Consider the following 22,722-nt stretch of genomic DNA (forward strand, 5'->3'; position numbering starts at 1 on the left):
ATTTAAAAATGAAGGATAGATTGTATTTAAGAAAAGAAATATAATGAATGTTCTCCTTAGTGGAATGAAAAGAAAATGAGATAGATTGCATGATAACTCAGAGATACATCTTTCAGCATATTTGGCAAATAAATATTTTTTGTGAAGAGGTTATTACATTTTTTGAAGGCGAGGCATTTTATTTAAACCCCTGGATATTAAAGCTGTCGTAAACATATTGTTCAAAAGGAAAGTTAAAGGACATCGGAACAGAATAGACATATAATTTTCAATTATTTGTCCTTGCACTTTCAGATCATTAAAGCAGTAGATGAAATGTGGAACAATGATTAATTTTAGCTAATCAAGGTCACTTTGTGGTATCAGCTTCATGTCCTGCCAAAATAACCATGGCTTGCTAAAACGTATCATGACCATTACAGTATGCTATACCATTATCACATTTATTATTGCTCAATTAGAGTGGTCCTTAAAATTCCATAAAAGGTAGAACTTCCTCACTTAACATATTTATTATGATCTTGATTCACATTCAATAGAGCATCATGTTCATCTCCCACTCATTCAAATCTTGATTCAACTCAAATACTGCTTAATGGAGGTTCTCTTTAATTTTGTTCGTAGAATATGAAATTTTCATTAAAACAGAATGTTCTGAGCATCAGTAACCAAATATTATATTATGTCTTAATATAGTTTCTAATTTTCCGTGGGTATAAAGTAAGCGCAATGAATGGAAAAAGAACTGCCTTGACATTGGGATTGATGGCACCAAGATTATTGCTGACAAAATCATTTTTCTGTTAAAGCTACATTACTTGGCATTAGTGAAACTAATTGTAGTAGTGGCTCTGTTGTGAAGTGGTTTAACTCACTACTGCAAAAACAGAAACTATTAGTTATGGTTCATAATGCTTGAAGGTGGGTATCTGCCTACTTGAGTGAATCGATGTATTGGGGCTGCCTGACATCTCATACAATAAGACGGAGTATCATAACCTAGAATGTCACTCTGCTACATTGTTATTAATACTAGGGTTCAAAACTTTAGAAATTTATTTTAAAGCAAATCAAAGGAAACCACCAATTAGTATATACAAATAAAAAGGAAACATAAAATCTAATTATTCCCTGAAAAATCACAGGATTTTTGTTTTAACTTGCTCACTTTTTATATCTGATCCTGAGATCCGTAATCAAAATAACCTAATAAGCTGGACTTATTCAAGGGCAAGTAAAAAGGTCTGCATTTTACCTTTGGAAATTTAGTTACAAAGATGTGACTCCGTCTACACTTCACACTCCCCTGGGAAAGCCAGCAACATAATCAAAGACCTTTCCTACCCCATTCATTCCTTCTACTTCCTGCTCCCTTCGGGCAGAAGATAGTAGCATGAAAGCAGGCAACACCAGACTCAGAAATAGCTTCTTCTCCTCTGTTATCATGCTTCTAAATGGTCCTTCTATAAGCTTGGGTAAAGTCTGATTCCCCTCTACTTCATTGAAGTCATTGGATTTTGTCTCTGGAACTGTTGTGCCACAATGCCGAGAACTACTGTATATTCTGCACTCTGTGTCTTTCTCTTGACACTATCTATTGTACTCAAGTTTGGCTTGATTGTGTTTTTAGAAAGTATTATCTGATTTGGTTCGATTGAATGCAAAACAAAGCTTTTCACTGTACCTTGGTACACATGACAATAATAAACCTGACCCATTGGCAAAATAGGAAAAAATAACACCACAAGGTTTACATGAGACTTTAAGCATAAGTTCACTGTTTAGAGCTCAACGTTGATAAATGCCTAGAAATCACTGCAGCTGGACAGGCAGAAGAACAATGAACTCTCCAGCTCCTCAAAAATCCTAAACATACAATATGTGAAAGGAGCATGCTTGTCAGTGAAGATGTAACTGTCAATGCAGAAAAATGGGAGAAGAAATGCATTTTTCAAGAACGCAAATATTTGGAGGATAAACTTCCTCCTTCTCGTGAGTAGTGGAATTATTCTGCAGTGCTCACTTTTTAGTTTTTAAAAGGTTAGCGGTTATTTTAGCAGAATAAAACACTGTTTGACATGTCTTATTGGCAACAATGTAATAATTTGGAAGTAGCCACAACTTGTATCTTGCTACAACCTGGAGAAACTTGATCCTCAGTTAACTGTGTCCCTGGAACAATTTTATTTAATATTAGCCTGATGTCTTGCATAAGAAATTTGAAAAAAGAATCTCCAGATTAATGTAAAAGCTGAGTTTGTCACACTTACAGCACTAATTCATCTGTAACAAATTTGTCCAAAGGAGGGAGCCAAATCATTCAATTCAAATATAAACATTTATTTATTTCAATGTACATTTTGCAGACATTTAATTTTGGGAATTTAACGTTAACTTAAGTTAAAAAAATTCTACTTGTGATTTTGCGACCTCCACCAGCCCATTTTTGCAAATCAAGGAAACTGATTAGGAACGTGTTAAGGAACTGCAGTACAGTATTCTAAATTGAGCATCATTTTGTTTCATGAACTGCACATTATCTTATAGACTATTCCTGCATTGTATGGCATTGAAGACATTTTGTTGTTTTAAAACTTTGTTGCCCTGTTGAAGGTTGTGACATATGAGTAGCTGCTCCCTGGGCACAAAAATGTTTGGCATTTTCTAAAGAAACTCCGTGAACTCTAAAAATGACAGTGTGCGATCCACATGCCTCGTACCCATCAATCCTTTCTCTCTGCAATTACAACTAACACTCAAAATAAAATGCAAAAAAAGTGCTATTTTCTGCTTCTGAGGGTAGCAAATGCAAAACTCTGCCCCCTATTCCAGGGACACAGTTAATTGAGGATCAAGGAATGTGGAATTATTCTGGAGAAGAATGGTTGTCAGTAGTCCCTCCTCATGGTAACATAAAGTGCTAGATCAAAAATATTGTCAGGATTCAATTAGATCTGCAACATAGACAAGTGTCTACTATAGCGGCTGCACATAATGGTTCTGATTGCTGAGTCCTTTGTTAGATGGGATTAAGGGAGTCACAGGCATTTGGTTAGTGTCAAAGTTATCCGATCCTCATACTTGAAATTGGATTTCATAACTCAGTTGTTAGCTATCCACAGAAAATATTACAAGTGAAATCTCTCTTTGAATCCTCAGCAAGATTTTATATCCACTATTTTGAAAATGACAATATTTCAAGCTTCGGCATGCTGGATATATTGGGTCTCTTTGAAACCAGGAGAAATTTGTGACAATATAAATCCTTTGCCTAGCCTTAGCCTTTCTCCAATGCTGAAGTTCATTGGAAAGGTTACAGCGTTGAATCCAAAATAACGTGGGGTCTTGCCTTGATATGCAGAACTGCTGAAAAAAGTTGTCAGAAATGTTGCAGATGTGTTGTTGATTTTAATCTTTATCTCATACATCAAGAAATCTCATACATCAAGAAATGTTTGCTAAATCTATATCCAAGTGCACCTTAAAGTTCTAGAGTTCTTCCTTTCCAACTTTGTTGTTAACAAACAACAAAAGGTCTAACTTCTGGCTCCAATTACACCTTAACACCATTGATCACTCTTGCTGAAAGGTGAGATCCAGTTGTCCTGTTTAAACCAACCATCTTATTTTGCTCAGAGGATGATCAACGTAAGTTTTTCTTTACCAAATTTCGAGATTAATATAATTAATATCATGCCTGTTAAATACAGAAGGACAATGAGAATTGGCACCTAAACTAATGTTTTGAATCAAATACTTCAAAACTAAATTAAAATAACAAATTTCAGTCCAGCACTATCCATAAGCAAATGCATAGTTCCACCAGAATCTTAATAATTGACTCTGTTCATTTTAACTAATGATATGTTTTTTGGCATGCATTAAATAAAAACATTTTATTTGAAAATCCAGTATAACTATTTGTGCAATGTCTGTGTAATATTTTAATGAATCATGATTTCCTAAAGAATCACTTCTGCAATATGAATGCAATAGAATTCAAATGGACAATAAGCTGATATCTGGTTTAACATCTCATTGTTGAAAATCAGAATATAAAGTGAAAATGCTGGAAATATTCAGCAAGTTTAATGGCATTTATGGAGAGAAAAGCAGAGTTGATGCTTTAGATCAATGAATCCCCTTTCATCAGAACCAGCTCTGATTTCTGGTTTTCGTTTATTTCAGTTTTCCAGCATCTGCAGTATTGGATGCCGTTTGCTAGTTCAGAACTCAGACATACTATTCGAGATTAGTTCCCATGTCTCACTGTAAGCATGGAAATTCTCCCAAGAAAAATGAACTCATTAACATCTGTAACATATGAACATCCATATTTAATTCCATTTTATTGTGTGAAAATAGATAAATTGCTTGAAACTTTACACAGCAAACCATTAAATTCTTAACCTGAAACAAGCTAACTGAATAACATGAAAGGTATACAAAATGTATTTAGGTACCTCAGATGGAATTACTTGTATTATCATTGTTGTCAAACTTAAGTACATCATTAATAATTATTTTTAACTGCAGATGCTGGAAATATGAAATAAAACAAAAAGTGCGGGAAATACTTAGTTGGTCAGGCAGCATCGATGTAAAGAGCACTAGAGTTAATGTTTCAAATTGAAGACACCAATGAAGTGCCTCCAACCAGAAACATTAACTTTATCTCTTTTTCCACAGATGCTGCCTGACCTGTTGTATGCTTCAAGTCTAGTCAAGTTTATTCGTCACATACGCATACGGGATGTGCAGTGAAAAGTGGCAATGCTTGCGGATTAAGCAAAAAAAACTATAAAACAGAATGGAATAGAATCAGTAATTACATATTTGTGGGAGGAAAAAAAAAGAAAAAACGGCAATTTAAAAAAGACACCACACAACAGTAGAGTGGTACAGTAAGTTAGTCCCTGGTGTGATAGGAGTTTACAGTCCTAATGGCCTCTGGGAAGAAACTCCTTCTCATCCTCTCTGTTTTCACAGCATGTCAACAGAGATGTTTGCCTGACCGTAGCAGCTGGAACAGTCTGTTGCTGGGGTGGAAGGGGTTCCCCATGATCTTGTTGGCTCTGGATTTGCACCTTCTGATGTATAGTTCCTGCAGGGGGGCGAATGTAGTTCCCATAGTGCGTTCGCCGAACGCACTACTCTCTGCAGAGCCTTCTTGTCCTGGGCAGAGCAGTTCCCAAACCAAATTGTGATGTTTCCGGACAAGATGCTTTCTACAGCCGCTGAGTAGAAGCAATGGAGGATCCTCAGAGACACTCTGAATTTCCTCAATTGCCTGAGGTGGTAAAGGCGCTGCCTTGCCTTACTCACGAGTGCTGCAGCGTATGATGTCCATGTCAGATCTTCTGAAATGTGGACTCCCAGGTATTTAAAGCAGCTCACCCAATCCACAGTATCCCCATTTATCTTCAATGTTGTGTACGTCCTCGCATGTTGTGCCCTCCTAAGTCCACAATCAGCTCCTTAGTTTTTTTGACATTCAAGAGGATGCTGTTGTCCTGACACCAGAGTGCCAGATCAGCCACCTCCTCCCGGTAGGCCTTCTCATCGTTATTGGAGATCAGGCCCACCACCACAATGTCATCAGCATGTACTGTTTTTAAATGTTGTTATTTGTCAATATCTTAATCATGATTAGTTCATCATTTTATTTAATATGTATTCATGGTAATCTCCCATTCCAGGTTTACTTTGACACCTTGCAAATTCAAGATCATCCTGCTCACATCTAACGTACCAAGTTTTAGCAAAAATTACTTCATGCTAAATGTTACATCCCGTACAAGCATTTAAGCATTTAAACATTTTATTTTGAAACACCATTATCGTCATTTACTGTTTTTTTTCACTGCCAATGTGTCTTACTGCAATATCTATGTAACAACTTCCATAATCATATTGGCAGTAATATATGATAGAATCAAAAACAGAAAAAAAGGACTGTAACTAGTTTTATAATAGTTTTATGGATCCAGCTACTATTTAGTTAAATTGCTCAGTACGGTAGCAGTAATTGCTTTGCATGTTCATATATTTATTAATATCCATCCATTCAGTGGTAACATTTCTGCTGATTCAGAGAGATGATTAAAAAACTAATACTAGAGAAAGATAACTTACCTTGAGAAGCAGAAAAAAGATCTAGCATTGTTACCAAAGCTATTGTCTTATAATTGATTCAAGCTATGTGTTTATATTATTTAATAGATCGAGTATTTGGCTGCCACCTGGCTACACTGTGCAAACGTGAGGGAAGCACTGTTCCAAAATTTGTGAAACTTTGCATTGAGGCCGTGGAGAAAAGAGGTAGGCATCTGTTTATTAATTCTTCTTTGCCACTTTCATTAGAATTGATTACTGATGACACTATCAAATAAGCCTTTCATGGAAGCAAAGTTTTCCTGAGATAGCTTATGACACGGGAAATATTATTACGAGAAGCTTTGTTTTATTTCTTTACAATCTACTCTAAAGACACTTAAAGGCTTTTCCCTGCATTGGGATTCAGGACCTTTGCCAAAGTGAAGGGGAGTTAGCAACGATATGATGACAGTTTATATAAGGTATAAACATTTGTCCACAATAGACGAAGAACAGGAATCATTAAAATGTTAGACAAGCACTTTAGCTCACTAATCTCCTTGAGTTGCTGGATGATTGGGAGGCAGGCGATACATTTTTCTGGCACTCTCCATTTCCTCATCTGCCTGTGAAACCTAACTTATCAATAACAATAACTTTAAAATCTTTCATTCAATTTTAACTAACAATAAGTTGCCTTTGGTTCAATCGGGCAACTGTACTTCATCACTATCAGTTTATGTCAGCAGAGGACACCGTGAATATAATTGCTTGAAGGAACTACACAGAGCCAATTCTGAGTCAATTCATGTGGCAGAAGTAAAATGTTATTTACCCAGCATGTACATAATCATTTTCTAAGGTGAATCAGAGATTCACATTATGTGGCATGCATAGCAAAGCCTGGATGCGGAAGATTTATTATTGTACACAATTAAAATAAACAGCTATAAAGTGTTTATAGCATTATAATTTTTTGTGAATCACCATTCAGGGAAATCTGTGTTGTACTTAGGCTGGTGTATTATCTACTTGGATTATAATATACTGCAGGTGGCATAAGATTCTGCTTGACTTATACCTGTAGATGGTGTTGTGAGAAAACCTTACATGGGAGTTTAAGAGTGTGCCAAATGATTCCCTTACTAATTATTTATTGAGGTCATAAAAGATAAAGGTCAGAAACTCCTTTAGGCCCATTTTTCATCTTAAATTAGCCAGCATATACAGAGCCTCAAATAAATCTGTTTCAACTATGGACAACCCCAGGCCCAATCTCAGTTTTGTAAAACTGCCCGTAATTAACTTTGTACATTTCTTTGGATATTTTTGCTTTTGAATTCTTTACCACAAAAGAATGCAAGTAATGTTGTTGAAATGTACTTGTGGCCTTCTGGAGTATAGAGTTCCAAAAAAAAATGTACTCCAGAATTTTATCCGTTGAATACATGTAAACTGGAGATCTATCTGGACACCAAGGGACCAGAAGACATGGGGTATAGTTGGGAAAATTAACGAGTTGTAGGATCAACCACAACACAGAATGATTAAACAAGCCTTTAAGAGTTGTATGACCCAGCCTTCCCTCATATCCTCATGTATTTTTTTATGATCTCAATTACAAATAGACTCCAAACTAATAGTTTTACAATGGTCACAACTATATCTGTATCAGCAAGAAAATATCACAAATTATGGAGTTCCCCACTGACAGGTCAGTAGCGACATACTTGCCTCTACTTTGCTCTGGAACTCCCTCCCCCAACTGATCCGCAATTCCGTGTCCCTCACCATCTTCCAGTCCCGCCTCAAGACCCATCTCTTCACCTCTGCCTATCCTGAGCCCCACGTCCCCGTCCCTTTTCATCTGTGCATTAATTGCCTCATACTGTGTTTTGTATTGAATTCTGTCTTTACTTTGTGTACTAGTCATGTCTCTACTATTTATTTCATTCCCCTTACATGTTTTTCCTCTACATGCTCAATTTTTGTAAGGTGTCCTTGAGACTCTTGAAAGGCGCCCATAAACAAAATGTATTATTATTATTATTATTACTTTATGCCATATAATACCTGGCACGTCGGAACTGAGTGAAATATAACACTTGTGGGTAATACCATTTAGTTTCTTAGAATCAATTTGGCTAACATGTTCATATTCCTAATTTCTGGGTCAAACAAACTATGATTTCAAAACAAATTGCAGACCAACACAGGGACTAATGTGAAATCTTTAGAAATTTGGTAATGACAGTGAAGGTGGCGAAAGAGTTAAGATCACAAATGGAAAGGAGTGAAGTTAATTTTAAATCACAGAGTTGCTTTCTGATGGCTTCATCAAAGGCGGATACTATTTTAACCGTGAGTCTAACTAACGACTGCACAGTCTCAGCTGATCCAGCAAATTCTGGTGGCACCAAGAATCCTGGCACTAATTAAAATTGGCCCATTGTGCCCCATTGTCAATGGTAATATCCTTCAAATGAGATATTAAACCAAGACTGCAAGGATGAAAGAGATCCCATGCCATCGACAAATCAAAACCAGGGAGTTCTCCTAATATCCAATATTCCTGACCAAAAGCAGATTAACTTGTCACTCAATTCATTTGATCTTTAAAGGACCTTTCTGCTGCATTTACCTTCATAACAAGAGCGACTACACTTTAATAATAATTCCTTGACTGTGAAGTTCTTTAATATGTCCTGAGAATTTGAAGACCGGTCAGTTCATAGATTATTTCCTTTTGATACTGGGAAAGCTGTGAAATGTACAAAGCTTTTATTTGATTATACACAGAGAATTACATATGATGTGATACCAGGTGGATGCTTTGCTCAACTACAGTTCTCTGCTCCAGAAATAAATATGGGTTATTAACAAACACAATAACAATAGCTTGCAATTTTGTACTTTACCTTGATGTAGAAATCTTCCGACATTACTTTATAATGGAGAGGAATTGAGGTAAAAAAAATGAACTAGATATTAAAAAAGCTACCATTCAACTGACGAACATAAAACAAGGAGTAAAGAACTCACTCGGGTAATTAGAAGATCCATAAGGAGCCACAAAATGGCTTTTGGCAAGTAGGATGAAAGAAATTCCCGAGAATATTTGGTGACTGTTTTACAGACTACCCGTGTTCAATCGTCAGGAGCGACCCAGAGCTTCCTGTTGCCTGCCTTTTTAATTCTGCTTCCCATTTCTACTCTGACCTATCGATCTATGGCCTCCTGTACTATTACAGTGAGGCATAATTCCAGCTTGAGGAATAGAACCTCATCTTCTGTTTTGGCATATTACAGACTTCTGAAATAATATTGAATTCTATGACTAAGGTGACCAGCTTTTGTCAGTATCTGTTGTCTATCTGTGATTTTGGCATGGCGTGTATGTTTTTTATCTCCTCTTTTTTTTTTTTCTGAGAGTGGAGGTCATGCCTGGCCTCATCTGCTTAGCATAACTTCTTGCTCGGCATTTTGCAACACCTACATTCTTTTCTCCATGTCCCTTTATGCATGTTCTCACTCTCTAATGGCACCCATTTACTCACTGACCAGATATGCTTGTTAACACATTATCCCTATGACCATTCTGGTTTTACCCTGTCAGAGTCGTTCCACACACTCACTCTCTCTCTGCAGCTTAACAAACTCCTTTTGTCTCTTTCCAAGTTCTGAAAATGGTCTTCAACCTGAAACGTTAACTCAGTTTCTCTTCCCACGGAAGTAGCCTGATCTGAATATTTGTAGAAATTTTCAGTACTTGTTATTATTGTTCAGTAAATCAGATTGTTTACCGCTTCAATTTGCACTTTGGTACTCTGGTCTTTACTAATTTTTTGGAAGAAACACTGCTTGTTATCCAGGATCCTTTGTGATACAGGGAGAGCATTTGCCACAGTAAGGACTGGAAATGCTTTAATATCTCAAGTTCTTCATGGTGCATGGGGCCTTTTCACCATTGTGACTTTTTGGAACTATATCTATCCGGGCTTTCAAAAACTCAGTGGGGAATTTATCAAAACACTTTTGGGTCAGAATTCAAAAGGCTCATTTCTGTATGGGATTAAAAATGCTTCATTTTCAGTTCCTTGCACTTGCTTCGTGGAATTACAATGAGAATGTCACAGCAGCCTCGTATTCCCAACATGTTTGGAAAAACTTGAACATGAATCATAAGTTATGAACGCAGTTTTTTGATCCATTTGGAGGATATAGACATTCTTTATCATCCATCTGATGACTGAAAACTATCTTTACAGCACCAGAATGTAGAGACCATTTGTTTTTAATTGTGATGCTTTCACTGGAAAATATTTATTACTGGAAACTGTAAAGATTTGCTGCAAGATGAAATTCTCCTAATGAACAGTGGAATTTTAATGGGAAAACACTTTCACAATTGAGGCAAATTACTTTATTTTCTTATATCAATACATACGTATTGCTTTGGGAAGGCATTAAAGAAGATACTAAAATATCTGGGTAAGCTTAAAAACAACTGTAGAGATATATCTGGTTTCCAACTACAAATAGTGTTGTTTGGTCTAGATTAGAGATACAGGCTGGAAACAAGCCCTTCAGCCCACCAAGTCCACACCAACAACGATCACCGGTACACTTGTTGCATCTTATCCCAGTTTTGCATCCTACACACTAGGGGCAATTTACAGAAGCCAATTGACCTACAAACCTACCCATCTTTTGATTGTGGGAGGAAACCAGAGCACCCGGAGATAACACATGTGGTCACAGGGAGAATGTACAAAGTTTGTACAGCGGCACCTGTAGTCAGGATTAAACCCAAGTTTCTGGAACTGTAATGGCCGGTTCTCACGGTGCGACCTGACGCAAGATGTCACCAGAGTGAAGTGGTCGTGGTCCAGCACGAGTTCCGCACGATATAACGGGGGGTAGATAAAGAGTTCCCACGGTACTCGGCAATTCTGTCATTTGTGCGAGTGACTTATCCGTCTCCCGATCTTTCCCGTTAATCGTGAATGAACATCGTGGACTGTAGTGTAGTTAATCACGTGGCACAAATGATGTCACTTTTTTTCACACACTATATAAATATCCTCCGTTCGTAGAATTGGCTCATTTGCAGACATGCCTATACAAAGTTGGTTCGAGTACAGGCTGGTTGTTATTTTCATTGACGCGCTGTATGCATTAGCGCAACATGTGCATCGAAAACGCTTGCGTGAAGGCAGAAGGGTGAGATTAATTAAAAACAGAATTAAGAGGAAGTCTCACTGGGTTAAGCCCATGTTTCAACGGAGACCTCAATTTGGACAATATGAGCAATTGCTTAATGTGCTGTGCGAAGAGGATAAAAGTGCATTCAAAAACTTTGTCAGAATTTCACCCGAGCTCTTTAATGAGTTAAAGAATAATTTGGGACCTCTGCTGAAGAAGACTGACACTGTAATGAGAAAGGCACTGGAACCAGGGTTGCGCATAGCAATCACCCTCCGCTACTTGGCCTCAGGCGATTCTTATAAAAGTCTATCTTACAACTTTCTTGTCACCACCAACAGCATCTGTGGTATTGTCCGAGAAACCTGTGAGGCGATCATCCAATTTTATTCGGCTGAAGTGATGGAATGCCCCAGTACACCAGATGCGTGGAAGAGAGTTGCACTGGGGTTTGAAAACAGGTGGAACTTTGCTCACACATGTGGGGCTTTGGATGGCAAGCATGTGGCAATTCGTAAACCACCCGGAGGTGGCTCAAATTATTTCAATTACAAGAAATTCCACTCAATTGTACTCATGGCGGTGGTTGATTATAATTACAACTTCCTGTATGTGGATGTGGGCACACCTGGAAGTGTTGATGATGGCCGGATTTGGAAAGAAACCTGGCTTGGAAAGAAAATGGAAGGTGGAACAGCAGGCATGCCTGATCCAGAACCTCTGTCAGGAGAAGACAGCCCGGACACCCCATATGCGATGGTTGCTGATGAAGCCTTTGCACTACGGCCCTGGATTATGAAGCCATATCCACAGAGGAATCTAACTAAGGAACAGAGGATCTTCAATTACAGGCTGTCAAGGGCCAGGAGGGTAGTAGAAAATTATTTTGGCATCTTGGCAAACAGATTTAGATGCTTGCTCAAGACAATGGAGCAGAGGCCCAAGAATGTGGAGAGTATAGTATATGCAGCATGTGTTCTGCACAACCTGATCTGAATGAGAGGTGCAGCTGCTGGATCAGCAACATCCATCCAGGACGGTGACATAGTGGACAGTGACACGGGAAGTAACACTAGGTGCTTGGAGAAGTGGTGCGAACAAGTTGAAAATGGTCTCACTACAGCGTTTGAAAGGTAACTCGGGCACATCCAGTGTGAAAGAGCAAAGAGACCATCACTGCGCTTACTACAATTCACAATTGGGGAGTGTGCCGTGGCAGGACAGCTATATTGATGGGTAGCCGACCACAGGAACACTACTGCATGTTATAAGCTGACTTCCTAGTGTTGTCCTCTGAAAAGTGCTTCCTATAAGATGTTCGTCCGCAAAACCTGCCGTTTAGAACATTGCATTGTCCCTTTAAATGCCTGAGTTCACGCTTGTAGCGGAGGTTGATGGATATAATGTGTTTTAAATAATCTCACGTGCCTCATTTGTTGTATTTCGTGTTTGCGAGGCCCTTTTACAGACAAATGTTTTGTGTGATGCATCTCCTCTCAATATGTGACAGAATTCGGCTTCTTATATTGTCAAATAGGAATAAAGACTTTGTATCACATTTCCCGTGCTGATTGTGAGGCAATCTCAAATCCACCTTGATCACCCTCTCCCTGCTCCAGGCAGTGGTATCTCTGGCATCTCCTCTTGCCTCTCCACCTGTCTCTCTTGCTGAGTCTCCTCCTCATTTACCTGCATGGCTAAAAACGTTCTGACTTTCTTTGACCCCTTTCTTTGCGCTTTTCTGAGAGGCATCTCTGCAAGTCTTACTGTGAAAAAGATTCTCAAACAATGACAATTAGGTGGGACGTCCTCGATGGACACATGATCCATTGGCGATATTGAGACCACCTTTTTTACTCACCTTATGTCAAGCTTCCGGGTTTACCGTTCGCAGGAGTTCCCACGGTACCCGCAAGAGTCATTACGGATATCGCACGGATATCGCACTGGCATCTGCGTTCATACAATGTTGCAACGCTCACCAAAAAGTGCTCAAGTCACTCTTGGAGAAATTCAAAAATGTTTGAATTTTCTCCCGACCTTACAAAGTTACACGACTACCTGCCGTTAGCGCCACGGAGGTCCTCGGTGGTCCACGAATGCCGTACTGTTATCGCAGGAGGTTCCCACGATGTTAAACTCTTGTTAAGTCTTGCGTCAGGTCGCACCGTGAGAAAGCCCTTTAAGGCAGAAATTCTACCGCTATGCCACTGTGCCATCCGCCGTGTATTATAGATATTTCCAAATACTTCCTTAATATCTTTTATTAGAAAGATATTATTTGGAGTTGAAATTCACAAAAACAAACTTTTTCTTAAGCGAGGCTTTATTGTGGAGAATGTTTCAAAAAGAATAGCAAAAGGTTGTTGTCATGTCACAGTATTTATATTGGTAAATTTCAACATGAAAAATTGGTAACCATTTTTTTATTGGTTTATTAGTTGCAAATTATACTAGCCTGTTTCTTAAAATGATCAACACAAACATTAATTTCTCTAAAAGTCTGGAAGTATTGCATTTTTGTACACACAATTGAATCCTTGAGCATTTAATGCTACCTTTCGATTTTTTTTTCTCCCCAACCATCTGTGTCATTGCTCTGCACTAGTCGAAAAATAACGTAACTCATTTAGTTTTGAATTTGAATAAACAGAAGAGGTGAGAGTTACAATGATGCATGGAATCAGTCAGAAACAGCCAAGGAAAAGCAGAACCTTTTACATTGTCTTCAGTATTATCACACAAGGAACCAAAACACACTCATTTCTAAAATTTCATACTGAGTTTCTTGCCAAGTTTTTTAAAGTGCTGAACTTTGTTTTAAAGTGAGGATTCTCTGAATTTGAATTATCTATAACATCTGACATTGATTTTAGCGAGAATTCAGCATGCACCATTGCTTCAATGTCTACTTTCCATCATCACAGTGTAACAGCCCTCTCTCCTCCTCCCCACAAAAAGATGAATATTAACATGAATTTGCCTTCAGCTTAATTATGTAACATTTTTTTAAATCCTTACTTTAAACCAGTTTGTGTTTAGATGTACCAGAACCAGGGGCCACAGTTTAAAAATACGGGGTAGGCCATTTAGAACGGAGATGAGGAAACACTTTTTCACCCAGAGAGTTGTGAATCTGTGGAATTCTCTGCCTCAGAAGGCAGTGCAAGCCAATTATCTGGATGCTTTCAAGAGAGTTAGATAGAGCTCTTAAAGGTAGCGGAGTCAGGGGATATGACGAGAAGGCAGGAACGGGGTACTGATTGTGGATGATCAGCCATGATCATATTGAATGCCGGTGCTGGCTCAAAAGGTTGAATGGCCTAGTCCTGCACCTATTGTCCATTGTCTATAGTAATATTCCATTGAAAATCAAGATCACATGGTCCAAATTAATTACAATCTATAACACGTTTTTTTGTTTCCTCGTAAATAGCCGTGGACATATGTATAATATTCTCCTTATAAGGTTTCATTATGTTATGGCCAGTGGCAAAGTCTAATTAGAACATATAATAACTATGAGTATCATTTAATTTTCAGTATTATGGATATTCTAATGATTGGTGAGCTAAAACCAAGGGGATATTGAGGATTGATGCTTGAGAATAAAATTGATTCTGAGTGTAAAATTTGTACTCGCTCATTCTCAGTTCAAACACCACCTTTAATTATAACAAAACACAGCAAGGCAGTTCACTAGAATTTCACTAGTCAAAGGAAAACACCGAACCCTTGAAAGGGACATTAATCTACTTGCCCCGAAGCTTATTCAAAGATATATCTTCAGAGAAGAGCAAAAGTAGATGAATTTTAGTGTTGAAGGTCTGAATATGTGAAAGCATGGCAGACTATGATGAGACAAATGGGGGGAAGATGCAGATGAGACTTTTAGTGTCTGACTTTGTCTGGCACTACAGTGCGATCATAATGGAAAAAATAGGTGAATTGAATAATTCCCATGAAAATGTCCAGAGATAAATAAGCTTAAAGGAAAAGGAAGTTGGGGGAGCAAGGTTGTGCCACTGTTTAGTCATCACTAGATAAATCACTAGTCCAGCCATAGCTTGAGTATTGGCTGCAGTTTTGAACACCACACAATAGGAATGATGTGAGTACACTAGAGAGGGCCCAGAGGAGAGTCGCCAAGATATCATCTAGTTTTACCTCTTGAGGAGAAACTGTCTGTCTGTGTTTTCCTTAGAGCAGAGAAAGTTGAGGTGGCATGAGGAGGTTTTGAAAATGATGAGGGGGTATGGATAGGGTAGATAGTGAGAGACTTTTTGCTTTACCAGAGGTGTCAGTTAGCAGAAAGCATTATTTTAAGGTAAGGGTGAAGAGATTTAGAATAGTCTCCAAGTAGATTATTTTTAACCAGACGGTAGCTGAAATCCAGACCATAATGCCTCAGGGGATGATGGAGGCAGCTACTCTCACAAAGTTAAGGAGTATTTAGAAGAGCACTTGAAATATCATGACATAGATGGCAGCAAGTAAAGTGCTGGAAAATGGGATTATTATAGAAAGGTACTTGATAGCCAGCACAGACACTCTAGACTGACAAGCCTGTTTATGTCCTATAATACTCAATGACATCTTAATCTACATTGCACTTCCCTTTATCCTGTACACTCACCAGTAGATATTTTACATGATACCAGCAATTGACCGGTGACACATACAGCCAACAGATTAGTTATACATTAATCAGAGCAGCATTGAAAGCTAAGATTTCAGCATACTGGTAAATTGCCCAGTGGTTCCGACAACAATGCCAGCAAATCATTCCATTGCCTCTTTCTTGTGCTGCTTATGCAAACACATCCCCCTGTGATGTCTATTTAAAGTAGTTTAAAAGATTAATAAGCATGTGGGTGTTTTGCCTAGAGTTCTTACCAGGAATCTGACTCATTACTTTAGGGATGGTCCCTGAGATTGGTGGGAGGAATACGGTCTCACGTTCTGAAGGTATTGGCATGAAACATAAGAGTAATTTAGAATAGGTTAAGTAGGTCAGATTGCAGGTTATTTACCAGACAAAGTGGAACTCAGCTCACAGGACATATTCCAGGATCTCAATTCACTGTTCTAAGAATCCCAGAAAATATTAGTGTTGGGAAAGATTGCTGTATTATTGGGGACAATATAAGCTAATTCCAGCATTAGGGAGTATTGACTTTGCAAACTAATGGTATGAGCGCAGCAGGGGGGTGGGAGATCGCAACCTTCATGTGGTTCGCCCTGTTTCGACGAATGCAATCAACCTGGCGTGCACAATCAAATAAGATCAAATAGAACAAGTTGTCCTACAACTTTAGGCTGTGCATGCCATGAAGAAGAAGAAGAAGAAGAAGAAGAAGAAGAAGAAGAAGAAGAAGAAGAAGAAGAAGAAGAAGAAGAAGAAGAAGAAGAAGAAGAAGAAGAAGAAGAAGAAGAAGAAGAAGAAGGGAGCAGCAGGGATGTATGTTTACTGATGTCTTAAGGTGTATATAAGTTGAGAGCATTAGTTTAGGGAGGAGGCTTTGGTGGGAAAATTAGAAAGATTTTTATCAAATGGAGAGTGACTAGAATGTGGAACAAATTGCCTGAGGGGTCGTGGAGGTATTGTCACTAGCAACATTTAAGAAGTAAGTAAATGAGCACATGAATTTCCCAGATGTAGAACATTACGAGTCAATGCTGGTAAATGTGATTTGGATAAATAGGTAATAATCATGTGATAGAAGCAGAATTAGGCCATTTGGCCGAACAAGTCTATGCCATTGAATTATGGCTGATCTATCTCTCCCTCCTAACCCCATTCTCCTGCCTTCCCCATAACCTCTGACACCTATACTAATCAAGAATCTCTCTATCTCTGCCTTAAATATATCCACTGACTTTGCCTCCATTGCCTTCTGTGGCAAAGAATTCCACAGATTCACCGCCCTCTGACTAAAGAAAGAAATTCTTCCTCATCTCCTTTCTAAAAGAACGTCCTTTAATTCTGAGGCTATGACCTCTAGATCTAGACTCTCCCACTAATGGAACCATCTTCTCCACATCCACTCTATCCAAGCCTTTCACTATTCTGTACGTTTCAATGAGGTCCCCTCCTCATTCTTCTAAACTCCAGCGAATACAGGCTGAGTGGCGTCAAATACCAATAAAATGTTAATCTACTCATTCCTGGGATCATTTTTGTAAACCTCCTCTGGACCCTCTCCAGAGCCAGCATGTCCTTCCTGAGATATGGTGCCCAAAATTGCTCACAATATTCCAAATGTGCCTGACCAGCGCCTTGTAGAGCATTGCATCAGCATGAACATGGTGAGCTGAACGGCCTGTTTCCATGTTGTGTGGCCTAGGTATGGCAATCTTTTAGTCCTGCAGAGAATAACATTCTGCTATTGTTATAAAAGCAAAAAAATGACTGAGGGATGTTTTCGCATACTCGTGGCCACAGTTTGGTCGAGGAAAATTTTGCAGCATGTTGAAAAATTTTCCGTGAGTAAAAATTGGTCAGCACGATTCTTTTGAACTCTTACTGCAGTGGATTGGGGTCACTATGTCATTATAGGCAGTCGAGGGCAGCCGTAGGCAATCTCCTTCGCTGACCGGGCATTTTAATTGGCTCATTGGAGTTTTCAAAACCAAAGAAAACCGACCGGTAAATTAAATGCCTGCTAAACTTTAATAAAAGTTGTCTGGCTTCTTAAAAGTGTCTCCACTCCTTCTCCCCCCCCCCTTCTCTCCCCTTCTCTCCCCTTCACTCCCCTTCGCTCCCCTTCGCTCCCCTTCGCTCCCCTTCTCCCCCCCCCCCTCCGTGCTCTCTAAAGGACTTACCATACACAGTGCAGCCATCTTTTACCTTCCTGTTCATCGCAGGTGTGAAATTCAGACAGCGCTCCCCCGCTTTCCCTGGCCCCCGCCTTTGCGATGTGTGTGTGTGTGTGTGTGTGTGTGTGTGTGTGCGCGCGCAGACGGTCGATCCGGCTCGCGGTTTCATCGCTGACGATCGATCCAGCTCAAGGTTTTCCAGGCGAGTGCCCTCGAGCTTGGAGGTCGAAGACAGTCGCTGTAAAGTCGCATCAGTGGGACAGGCCCTTTAACTCCCTTTATCAGAATTGGGATTTGTTTTATTTGCATTACCTGGTTTACTTGTTTGTACTGAGTATGATTTGACTGGATAGCATTAAAAAAAAAATGTTCACAGTATCGGGATAATGAGTGCTGTGGAAAAAAACAATAGATTTATGAATATTAAGGTAGAGCAATTTGGCACAGAGGTAAAATACTTTACTGGTGCAAGGGACCAAATGCCATCTCCTGTTTCTATTTCCTACGTTCTTACATTATATTCTCAAAACCTGCATTTATGGTTGAAAGTTCCACCATAGGTCCCACATTTGCATCAAAGCTTTTTTTAAATTTTAATTGGTTGATTTTTCTTCATTGTGAGTTCAAGAGTCGAAAAAGAATCCCATCCCTAACATTTATTTGGTAAGCCCTTCTGAATGTGTGCAATGATTAAGGGTGTCATTGATGAATTCACCCTTAATATAAGATGGTGAAGTAATTGGGCAAGATATGGAGTTATCTAGTAGTCAGGTATCTTCGAAGTTGGAGTCCATAATTCCAGAAAAGCACTGGGGAACTGATGCTGTTTTATTAATATAATGGCAATATTACCATCAATTACCACTTTACATGGAATGTACATTAGATCATAATTTTCTGGGACTTTCTAGATCTAATTTTAATTAACTGTACATTAATAAATAAAGCTACAATTCAAAAAAATAATTGTATAAGTTAGCTTAGTTTGCCACATGAAAATGAATGTTATATATAAGTAGAAACAATTAATGGTAATTGCACACTTTAACACAGATCGCTGGCTCAGCTACATTCTAAATGGTCAATAGCACTCATTTCTACCTTAATTTGCTTTTATTCCAGTAAAGTACAAATGTTTCAGATTAATTATTGTTAAATAATAAATGCAATAAATCGCACACTAATTGAATTGCATGACTTCATTGGCCACTGTTTGTATTTCATTTGCTTTACATGTAAAATAGAGGAAGGAAATATAGTTTGGCTTATATCATCTGATTCAATCTGACCCCTGAAATAAAAAGCAGTGCATGATATAAACGTACAGTGAACCAGCAGCGCTTGAAAAGAGGAAAACGTAACATTTTGAATGTAGTCTTCAGCTGAACTGGACGACGCACAAATATAATAATATTAGACAAGGAATTAAAGCACAAGTAACCCCTTGAGTATGCTCTACTCTTCCATGAGGTCAAAGCTATTCCTCCACCTTATGTCACTTTCCTGCCTGATCCTTATTTTCTCAGATTTACACTACTTTAAGGGCTAAACAAACACAGTCCACTGAAGAAGGGTCTCGGCCCGAAATGTCACCCACTCCTTCTCTCCAGAGATGCTGCCTGTCCCGCTGAGTTACTCCTGTTTTTTGTGTCAATCTTCGATTTAAACCAGAATCTGCAGTTCCTTCCCACACAGGCCAATTTGAAGGTGTGCAAGTTTCTCAGCTGAGTATCTCACCTACAAATGGCTTGTCCTTTTCCTGGTCCCCTAATTATCACTCCCCTATGAGGAAACAGCATTTAACCCCCTGCCCCTCTCTGCTTTTGTCATTTGAAGACTGATCAAAATGGTGCAGAAGTTGGGAGAAGTTATATCATTGAAACATCACTGATATCAACACTAAGACCAAGAATACCAAAAATAATAAAACACATATAATTGGTGTAAATAGAGGTTCATGTCAAAAAACAGATTGCACAATTACCAAAAGTATTCATTACAAAAAGAAAAGTTTGCATATTTATTGATCCTTTCCTGTCCCATTCAGCACCACTCATTTTATCACTTTATGGCCCGTTAAGTGCTTTTGTAACTTTGTCGACTTTCCTGTCTGATTTGCACACAGCAAACTCCTACAAATCGTAATATGCTAATAACCAAAGAGTTTATTTTAATACATTTGTAAAAAATATATAAATATGGACCCGGCCATCAATGGTAACTCTTCCATTTTACTTCTCAAGATTGAGGTTGAACCATGCATTTTAAACAGCCATCCAAAGATTCTGTAACGGAATATCACCTTTCATGTCTGTCCTTAATGCTTTGAAGTAGGACTTGACTCCATGACATTGTGAATCAGAGGTGATAACCACTGAGCAGTTACGATGGATTAATTGAAACACCTGTTCTATATCAGAAACAAAATTGTTCTCTTGGGTCCATTCTTTAGTTTTTTGCTGAAATGTAGTAATGCAGGATTGAAATGGCAACTGTGGCAGCCTTATTTCATTTCAACCATTCAATTTCATATTGGGGCAATAACAACATAACAAGACTGGAGCTGGATATCTCTGAATTGTAATCAAATGGTAACGCACACAATTGTAAATATTATTAATCTAACATTAGGTTGGGAGCAATCCACTTGCCTGCAAATAGTGAAGATATAATTTGTATTTCCCTTAAGGCACATTTACACTTAAACCAATTCAGAACTCAAATAACACATTTTTATGTAATAACTGAATATCTGGCATGGCTTTGTGGAGTGAGTAAATAATTGTACCAAAGATTTATAAATTAAAACAACACTCTTTGACACATTATCTGGTTTGGGTTTCTTCAGGCTTCACCTCGAGGAAGTAGCAATCTTTATGGTGTTGTCAGCAAAGAATATGAAGGGAATAATGAATCACAGGAGCTAACTTTCCTATTTCCCCTTATAGTTCATTGTTCCTTATGCATTTTCCCTGAGTTAGGTCCAAACTCATTCAGGTTGAGTAAAACTAGTCAAGGCTTACAGAGCAGTAAAAACCAGAACTCTTTTAAAAAAAAGTTTGTATGAATGAGTAAATATTGCAAATGAAACAAGTATAAACACTGCAAGTTGTAAAAAAAACAAGAAACTATCAAAGGTAATGAAATGTAAAATGAACAAAATACCATGCATTCATATGATATTTTGCATTTAATTTGAACTTTAATTGCACCATCATCACCTGTGCTCCTTTCAAACTAACTCAGAGCACAGCTCACTCAACTATCACTTGGAGGAGCTTGTTTCCATCTGTACAAGCATTCACCCCATCTGCTTAAATATTAATCACGCATACAGATCTCTAACTTGAGATGATTTTAAGCATAACTCTTCCTGGCAGCAACTCAAAGGAGTCTGCTCCCACGTGTAGAGGAGATCAATCCTAGCTGCAACTCTCCTGCATGTTGTTAAAGTTTGCTCTGAGCCATTCTTATTTTATAAGATAAAGATCACATAGATTACAGTTTGATTGCTGAGCCCCATTTTCATTGTATAATCTTTATCTTATCCTTGTCTCTTTCCTGTGATTCTACAAAATAGTCTGTTTCTCATGCTTATGTCAAGGATTAATGTTTAACGTGGTCACCATTTTCATGTTGAAGTGTTTGGAATTGGAACATTCAGAGTTGATCAGAATTTTGAGAAGGTATGAATGGGGTTTGCTCCACCATTAGTTTGAGCATCAACATATCTACAGGCTTGGGAATGAATCCTGATTTGGTGGAACCACTACTGCTTCTCTGTGGATTTGCAAGGCTTGTCAAGGGCAAAATCACAGGTGATCAGAGAACAAAAGACAGTTCATTCCTTTCACCTCACAATCTAATTCAAAAATTCATTTGAAAGTTCCTTGTTGCAAACTAACAATTTTTTAATGTGAGGACCACTAAATTGCCTTTGCAGTACAGCCTTCAATGTTGAGTTGAATAAGTCTTGCTGCAGGTACATACTTTGCTTTTCACGCTCTATTGAAGGGTAGCATGCTTGCAAGTCAGAACATGGCTTGTACCCTTGATCGATTGATTCAATTGTAAACGATGACATAAGAATTTCTTAGGGAACAACAAAAAAAGCTTCAAATGCAGTACATAATATTTTGGATTAGAAAGAGTAATTTCCCTTCTAGAAGATAGGTTTGAAATTAAAAAGAAACAATCAGAAGCAGACATCACCTGTCCTGATGTTATAGGAATCTTTATCTCATTCAAATCTTGATCCAAACATGAATACAACTTGCCACACTAATACATTAATCTACATTTAACTATAGCTATTGAGGTTTTTTGCTCCGTAATCAAAAACAGATGAGTGGGTCACTGGTGTTTATTCAGGCCATGTACAGGCAGTATAAGAATTGAAGATCATATGACGTGAAACTAGAGGTAAGCTCTACACCTTTCAAGCAGGTTGATTCTATGTCTCATCAACTTCCCTGCCTGATCAGCACATCCACTGACGTCCAACATCACAATCAGTCTCAGCCTTAAATACATTCAATGAAGATTTAAAACCCTCCATGCAAAGAAAGTGTTCTCTTCTCAGTCCTAAATATAACCATATAA

At 38.3% G+C, this 22,722-nt stretch overlaps 1 protein-coding gene across 1 annotated transcript in view; it reads left to right on the forward strand.

Annotated features, from left to right (window-relative positions):
* arhgap15 (Rho GTPase activating protein 15) overlaps window positions 1-22,722 on the forward strand; it is a 722,875-nt gene that overhangs the window by 486,606 nt on the left and 213,547 nt on the right. The window contains exon 11 of the mRNA XM_033024704.1: window positions 6,223-6,321. Coding sequence (XP_032880595.1) covers window positions 6,223-6,321 — 99 coding nt within the window. The remainder of the gene's footprint in view (window positions 1-6,222; window positions 6,322-22,722) is intronic.

Source organism: Amblyraja radiata, chromosome 7 (assembly GCF_010909765.2).
Source record: "Amblyraja radiata isolate CabotCenter1 chromosome 7, sAmbRad1.1.pri, whole genome shotgun sequence".
NCBI classification, from domain to species: domain Eukaryota; kingdom Metazoa; phylum Chordata; class Chondrichthyes; order Rajiformes; family Rajidae; genus Amblyraja; species Amblyraja radiata.